General features: G+C 38.7%; 2 protein-coding genes across 2 annotated transcripts; both read right to left on the bottom strand.

The window, feature by feature from the left end:
• Positions 1-216: 216 nt before the first annotated feature.
• On the bottom strand, positions 217-4020 carry klhl41a (kelch-like family member 41a). Its single transcript, XM_032566853.1, has 6 exons — positions 2468-4020; positions 2237-2394; positions 2053-2160; positions 1769-1954; positions 563-709; positions 217-480 (listed from the first exon to the last, which is right to left on the bottom strand). Exons 1-6 carry the CDS (start codon positions 3551-3553, stop codon positions 369-371), a joined length of 1797 nt encoding a protein of 598 aa, XP_032422744.1. The 5' UTR covers positions 3554-4020; the 3' UTR covers positions 217-368.
• Positions 4021-4164: 144 nt separating this feature from the next.
• bbs5 (Bardet-Biedl syndrome 5) lies at positions 4165-8135 on the bottom strand. The gene is made up of 12 exons (XM_032566857.1): positions 7943-8135; positions 7616-7698; positions 7468-7533; positions 7248-7297; positions 7013-7140; positions 6796-6931; positions 6580-6675; positions 5880-5942; positions 5660-5794; positions 5113-5196; positions 4851-4874; positions 4165-4766 (listed from the first exon to the last, which is right to left on the bottom strand). The coding sequence occupies exons 1-12, from the start codon at positions 8002-8004 to the stop codon at positions 4665-4667; spliced, it is 1029 nt and encodes a 342-aa protein (XP_032422748.1). The 5' UTR covers positions 8005-8135; the 3' UTR covers positions 4165-4664.
• Positions 8136-8165: the final 30 nt, after the last annotated feature.

The raw sequence follows: 8165 nt of genomic DNA, 5'->3' as shown, positions 1-8165 counted from the left end.
ACCCATTAATTTTTATGTAGAAAAGCAGCTTGAAGGGTTTGATTTTAAAGTCAGTCAGGAAACTCAGAGATTTGTCTCGAATATATAAACTTTATTTCAATAACTATTAAACTTAAATCTGTTTATTTAATCTAAGTTCTATGTTTTTTTTGTTTGTTTTTTTTTTATAAAAGATTGAAAAAAGCTTTCACAACAATAAGAAGTTCCCTAACTGCATAACATGAGAAAATATTTCAACATTTTAATCAAACTAAAAGTCAGTATGGATAGTAAAATTATCTGATTGTTAAGGCTACAAAAACCATCCTCTGCTAGGAGCTTGTAAATAAAATGATCACGACACACAATAATAGCACAACAGTCCCGTGTTACAGTTTGGGCATTCTGGCTGCATTCAAGCGCATGGAGACACACGAGGCTCCAGCTGCGTAACGTATTTCTCTGATCATGCCGCTCCACTGTTTGGAGTCCTCTTCATACCTGATGCAGGCAATAAAATAAGTTATTGATGTATTTAAAAGGAATGAATGAACTGATGTGCAGGAGAGAAACTCAAACCTACTGCCAAATGTCAATGACTTCAGTTGGTGCACACTCCTTGTTCTCGTTCTCTACCATGGCAAAGCCTCCCACGGCGTACAGCAGCCCTCCACAGCTCACCAGGTTGATTGAACTCCTCTCCTGGGGAAACTCTGTGAAAGGCGACCACCTCCAACAAAACACACAGTTCTGAGCGCTGGTATTTTATTGATTATTATTTTGTAAAATTCAGGTTTTGAATATCCTTCTCAAATCAGTAGGAAATGCTTCTGCCTTTTTAGCTGGTGGCAATCTCTAAGCTACTAAAGAAAATGACCACTTTTCCCCTATTCTTCCTGTTGTAAATACTTTATGCAGAATTTGGTTAAGTCTTTCAAAGTGAGAGTGTATTAAAATCAGTTTTGGTATTTCTAGCTCAAAAAAGACATGACAATATTTTTGTACATATTCTATAGAGAAGATGATCAAAAACAAAGAAAAAAAGATTTACCCATTGATTTGAACATTATTAATTTTATTTAAACATGTTTTTAAGTCATACATGCAGTCATATTTGCTTTATTTTGAGGTTTAGTAAACCTTTAAGCTGTTTCTGAGGAATAGTTATCGCAGATCTTTCTAAGGCATGTCAAGTTTTTCATTGAGACATTGCCTGCTTTGTATTTTTTAACCTGTTCTTAATTATGGTATATTATTCTTTTATAATAATGTATTTACTACACTTTATATTAAAATAATAAACAAGAGTTTTCTTTTAGGGATACAAAATCCAACAAGAATCTGACAGAACCTCAGAGATTAATCATCTTTCAGGTTTTCTGATGTATGACAAGTCTTAAGTCAACAGAGGTTTGAGAATCACTGTGTATGTCTGCTAATTTCATATATCTAACTGCATAAATTGTGCCAGTCTGCCGTTAAAAAAGTGCCTTAGAAGCCGGTTTCATTTGCGAGCGTTCCTAACTGGTCCACTATATCCAGCTTCTTTCATCTCCTGATTTTAGAAGGCTTTTATTTGTCTGAATGATTCATATGTCAGAGTTAAACGATTAAAACTAAATAAGTGGTCTGACACTGAGCTAAGAATTACTGACCTGAATATTACATTAAAAACAGTTCTAATTCAAAGAAACCCTTTTTGATCACAAAAAACATGAAGGAAGACTTATAGACAACAGTGCAATAACTTGAATAATAAACATATTTTTAATTAAAACCCAGCACTTACTTGTTGGTCCCAAAGTCATAGGCTTCGCACACTGCCGTCAGTCCGTCTTCATTGACTCCCCCAGCAACGATGAGCTTCCCCTTGTGGATAACTGCTCCGAACATGGATCTAGGAGTCTTCATGGAAGCAACCTCTTTCCACTCTGACTTCTTGTGGTTGTATGCAAACATCTTATTGGTTGCTTTACTTTTGGCAAAAAGACAAAACATTGTCCAGGTCAGGGTTAATGAAAGTCGAGTTTTAATTTAATGGAAGAAAACAAAATGTCAACACTGTGACCTTACTTTTCATCGGTTTTTCCTCCCAGGCAGTACACCAAGCCATTCTCAGAGACCACGCAGTGGCCGTGGATTTTCACAGGCAGCTTCTTTGTTTCTGTCCACTTCATTTTTCTAAAAACAGAAGACACAGAACTGCTTTATGGCTCTCACTAAAACTATATTCAAATGTTAAACATGCCAAACCTACTCAGTATCGTAGCACATAACGGTGTCATGGGACTCGTTGGACTGCAAGTCTTTTCCCGCCACAGCAAATATTAGGTTTTCAAATTCCCCCATTGCGAAGAGACACCTGGGTGACGGCATTGGTGGCAGGGCTAGCCATTCAGCAGCAAGGCTGTCCAGCTGAAAAGTATAGACATGTTTTAAAAACTGAGTACTTTATCACTGCTGTTTTAATCAAACAACACTTTTCTACCTGGTAGAAGTAACACTGCAGTGGATTTTCTTTATTCTCCTCGTCTACAAACAGTCCTCCTAGCACGTACAGGTTGTTCTTCTTTGTTGTGAGGCTGACATGGTTTCGGGGAATTCGTTCAGACATTGCAGCAAGAAAGCACTCGTTCTCTTGGCCATCATAGGCCACAGCAGCAGTGTCGTTAATCATGACGATCACGTCTTTAGCGTGCATGCCATACCTGCGATTGTTGTTCAGGTAACCTGGCAGCGTCCCCTCATCTCCCTCAGCATCACCTGAACCCTTTTTCTTCTCGGGCAGTTTCCCTGCAAATGCTTCCTTTATGACTTTGATCTTTTTGAGGAGGTCTGGGTCAGCCTTGATCAGCTCATCTTTCTCCACTTTTTCCTTGAAGTACTTTTCTGGAAGTAGACGGAAGCGAATGTACTCAAAAGCCTCATCCAAGGATTTTGCTCGCTTTTCTTTATCCTTTCTGATCCACCTCATGAGAGCCTCAAACACGGCTTCTTCTTTTTCAACATTCAACGCATCAGTGCCAATGATGGCAAAGATCTCAGGTGGGGCGAGATCTAAGAAATCCTCATCTTTGGCTATGGTCTCGAAGCGATCGGCAATGTAATCTCTTGCTGCCATGGCCAGCCTGGCACAGTTGAGCACCAGTCCCAGCCTGTAGATGGCAAGGCAACTCTTCTTGGTGAGACTCTTCTGCAGATAGTTCACGCAAACCGTGAACACTGAGGGGATCTGGAAGCGATTTGCAACAGTAAAGATGTCCTGGACGTTGTTGTCGTTGATGTCGATCTCAGCCGAGTACAGGTAATTCACAATCACCTCCATAACATTAGGATCAAGGTTCTCCAAAACAACCTCCTTTCTGTCCTCTTCCTTGCCATCCACAGAGAAGAAAAGCTCCCGGAAATATGGGCTGCATGCTGCCAGGATGAGCCGGTGGCTGGGGATGCTTCTGTCCCCAACCTTTAGGACACAGTCAATCAGCTTATTCTCATTCAGCAGCTCTTTGAGTCCATCCTGCAACAGAGTGCTCTGAAACAGACGGAGGTCCTCTCTAAGCCCTTGGGTGTCCATTCTCTTCAGACAGGAAGGCTGAAGACAGCAAACTACAGGCGCACAGGTCTGTAGGCGCTTCAATATAACCGTGCCCTCCTAAATATAGCCCACCAGCCCAACCATGAAGAATTCAGGTTGGCCAAAGTGGAACTGTCACACAGCTGTCAAAAAACCCCTAACAACTGTGAAGCCTCGTCACCTCTACATTGTTGAGCAGCCACACAGAAATATCACAATCTTTTTAAATTTAACTGTGGCTATCTTTTAGAGAGGAAGACGGTTTTAAAAGGAAAACTTATCAGGTTTAATTTCAATGTTGTATATTATCTCAAATCATGTGACTGACATCTTCTGTCAAGTATTTTTGGTACAATGAAAGCATTCCCATGGTGGCTCAGAGTTCATTGATAGCAGTGACAGCCCAGCTTCAGTCAGTGAGATTTGGTGAGACATTTAAAGGAACGTCCTCTAATCAGGAGCCAGGTCAGAGAACTGCAGCCACACCAGGAGGTGGCAGCTTATCCTCCATTCTTTAAATGTTTGTACAACTTTGTAATCAGGCCACAACAGACCTATTCAGTCTGTGGATGTTTAATTAGACATCAAGAAATGCTCCTCCAACCCCACAGTTTACTTAAATAAATTTTATTCTTAAGAGGCTTTTATAGGGTTGCTAAACATTTTTTATGTTAATACAATGTCATGACAAACATTTCAGAAGTGAGCAGACTTTAGTTATGGCTAAAACATAGAAACTCACTTCCTTTCTTTCATAAGGAAAGAAGGAAAGGTTGGTAGGGAGGTAGGAAAAAAGGAAGGAAGGAAGGAAAACAAGAAATGGAGGAAGAAAGAGAAGACATTAGGAAGGGACAAGAAAGAAATTCAAATTTTTTTCAGGCTGCATGGAAACCCTGTCTTCACAGCATTTAAAAACTACAAAAAAAGCAAAACAAACAAAAAAGCATACAATTCAAGTTACTCTTTTTTTTTTTTACCAGATATGAAATTTGGTACCTTGTCTTTAAACAAAGCATCTATAAATGATCTATGCAACTTTAATGTTGGCCTATAAACAATAAATAAATCCACACTTGTCTGTACATAGAGAACACAGATGTTTCATGTTGTTTTAGCCTATGACTTCCCACAGCCCCTGAAGTGTAAAGCCCTCCTTTAGCTTCTCAATGGCGAGGCCAAGCTCATCAGAGAAAACTGCTTCACGGTCTTGTTGCTGTAGTATCACAACAAAGATATCAGGTTTTCGCATTTTTTAAAATGTGCTGAAAACTTGAGTTTATTTCATGAATATATTTACCTTATGCCCATCAGCAAAGTAGGCCTGAAAAAAAAAAAACACATAGAGAGGTTATTAAAGTGATTGCAATCAGCAGTGTATTCTAGTTGTTAAGGTAGATCATTGTTGCTGATGAGCAACACAGACAGGAGCACTAAGCAACGTGAACTCTTGTTGGTTTGTCATGCTGGGAAGCATTAGCTCGTAGTTATTCTGAGAGTCTGACAGGCTTTAGACTCCCAGAGGAGTGACGAGTGTGGCGAAGGCCAGCAGGCTCACTCACAGTGAACGCATCGGTCTGTTCATCGGGCTCAATTTCCACGTCATCAGGAGGCTGTTCCACAGTCAGTTCTTCCAGCGGCTGGGGCTGAAAAGGGCACAATGAGAAATGTTAGAGGACATCTCTAGAATACCTTGCAAAACTATTAATACTTCTCGAACTTTTAAACATTTTAACATATCCAAACCTCAAACTTTAAATTATCTTATTAGAATTTTAGAAACTAAAACAAGGTAGTGAGAAATTGTGATGTTCATTGGTAACTAACCACATTTAAAAAAAAAGCTGCGCAAATAAAATGTGAAAAGTGTGGCAGGCTTTCACTATAGCTGCAACTTTCTGAGGCATGACTCTACCAGCTTTGCACATGCACTGTTATCATTAAGTTTTCAAGTCTTACCACATTATCCCTTTGAGATTCATTTCTAGACTTTGAATCATTCTGACATATAAATATGCTTGGAGATAAACCATGTCATTGCTGCCATAGCAATATATTTAAGGCTGTTGTCATTCAAATTTATGTCTAAAACTATACATGTTCGCCTACCTTTTCCTCCATTTCATAATCCACTCCAAAGATTGGGTTTGTAGAGTAAACTTTATGCAAAGAGTTGATTTCTTTGAGAGCGTCTTGCAGCTTCTCCACCGGATCAATTTTAAACCCAAGCACATATCCTCCACTCTGAAACGGCAAGGTTGCTGTTATTATTATATCATCAAAGCAAGAAGAGGAAAACCTTTATTATGAGAACGTCCAAGGAAGTCACCTGTCGGGAACTTTCAATAACCAGAGCCAGGCCAAACTTTGAGTCTCTTATTCGGATCGACCACTTGGAAAGAACAGAAAATTATTAGTTAAATAGGCTCTAGGCTTAAAGCGCAGAATCTTTTTGCCATATTCACTCAATAACCATACACTTCATCTGATATGTTACTCTTTATGACTGTTTTTAGAGCGCTTATGTTAATCCATGTTCCACTGTCAAGTTTCAAGCAATTTACATAGTTGGAAAAAGGATTTTCAGAAAAAGGATTTGCTTTTTAAATTTGATTTTTCTGCTATAGAATAAGTGTTAGGTTTGTAAAAAATAGATTGCAAAGAAAAAAAACCTATTTTGTTTACATTTTGTGACATGTTCATGAATAAAATCATTTAAATTCAGGTGTGCCGAACCATGGGAACAAAAACCTGAAATTATACAAAGTAATCCTAGCTCACAGATGACTATGGCACACTTCACCCAACTTCACCCTTCTAAGCTATCAGTGCCATCCTATACTCCTGGATTTTCATCCTGTCATATATTTATGTCAGAGACTCACTCAATTATTCCTGTAAGAAGTGTTTTTTTTTTTTTTAAAGTCCCGACGTCCACTGTAGAGTACATTTATAAATTAGCTGTTTTTCTTGCGCATGAAATGAACTCCTTGGCTAAGCAGAATCAAGACATCAGAATCAAAACTTACAATCTGTAGGTAAGGAATGCTGACGTTGAAACTCTCGTTCATATTGGCATGCCACACAATCCGAACATTGGTGATAAAGAAGGTTCCCAGGTTACCCTACAAAAAAATCTATTCATGTTATGGAAAATTTTTCATTTCAAATGGTGACATACATAGAATCTTGGATAAATTTTACTTGTACTGTAGTTATGCTCTCTTTCTGAACAACAGCAGTACCTGATCACTGGAGAGATTCCAAACCCCATTGATTTTATCATATACTTGCTCCTGAGGCAAGAGTCGAAGCTGCTTGTTTTGAATAAGAGCAGCTCGCAGTTTCAGGTCTCGGTACATCTTAGAGGTCTCATAAGCCCTGTTGCGAAACATAAAATGTCAAACTCTTAATAAGGCACCTACTAAATTTAAAATATAATCCTCCTTTAGTTTTGTTTACCTGTGTACAGCAATGACAGAGGTAAAGAGCCTAGGACTTCCGAGAACCAGGTTGGTAAAAATGAACTCAAATCTTGTGTTGTTGGACTTTGTTAAGATGTAGAGTGCTTCAGTATGACCCCTCAGTTTCTAGAAAACCAAATTAAATTTAGATATAAATACCACAAAAAAATTACTGACAATCTACAGGAAAGTTCAAATGAAACTTTTAGAAAGTGAAAGATAAGGTTACTCACAGAGTTTGCGGTCCTTGTTGTGATGTTAATAATAGTGTTATAACCAACAGCTAATAAAAATAATAGAAAACATCACATTTTACATTTAACAAGCTGTATGAAATAGAAATATTGTAGATAAAAATGTTTAATGAAAAGCTTCTTGAGTCAAACCCGAACCTAATAACCCACATTACATTCAGGAATATTATTTACCATTCAGACATTTAGTTTTACTCACACAAGTTGACTCTTGGCAGAGCCGAAGAGTGCCAAATGATTCTCAAGTTTGTCACCAAGAGCCGTCCTGAAATGGGGAGACAGTCCTTATTCTATAACTCAAATTACACCAACTACGCATTAACGGTACACGGGAATGGCAATGCCACCTCGTTCTCCGTTATTTCCTTTCGTATCTTCAATTGAGTCCAGACAATCGATCAACACTTCTCCTGGACGGGTTTTCATCTGTCTGTGCACAGAAAGATGACCATAGGTTATTTATTTAGGTGTAAGAGATCAGTGCAGAAAACCTGAAACCCAGAAGAAAGGTAACTCTGATATAAAGCTAACATTAAAGAAAAATAAATCAACAACCAACCAAAAACAGTTAATTATGGGAGCTTTTTTCGGATAAGCCATCTAGCTCCGTTCTGGAGCTAAGTGAGCTTGCTAGCAATGCTACGGGTAATATTCCCAAATGATTATTAACTCACTGCGCAGTAATGTCAAATCTAACATCTCTGTCCTCCCAGAGAGCATCTAACGCCGCCGCCATTATCTTTACGCCACAACTCTTATTGTTTTGTGGACATTAACGCCCAAACAGCCACAACAGCAAGAGCTAGCTAAAGCCAATCTGAATAATCCTGCATAGCGTCACAGTCTCCATGACAACAGACGGAAAGCCTAAGGGATAAACTTCCTTTAACGCGCATT

Source organism: Xiphophorus hellerii, chromosome 7 (assembly GCF_003331165.1).
Source record: "Xiphophorus hellerii strain 12219 chromosome 7, Xiphophorus_hellerii-4.1, whole genome shotgun sequence".
In the NCBI taxonomy this organism is placed as follows: domain Eukaryota; kingdom Metazoa; phylum Chordata; class Actinopteri; order Cyprinodontiformes; family Poeciliidae; genus Xiphophorus; species Xiphophorus hellerii.
Note: the sequence above shows the minus strand (reverse complement) of the source record. Positions and strands in the feature narration are given on the sequence as shown.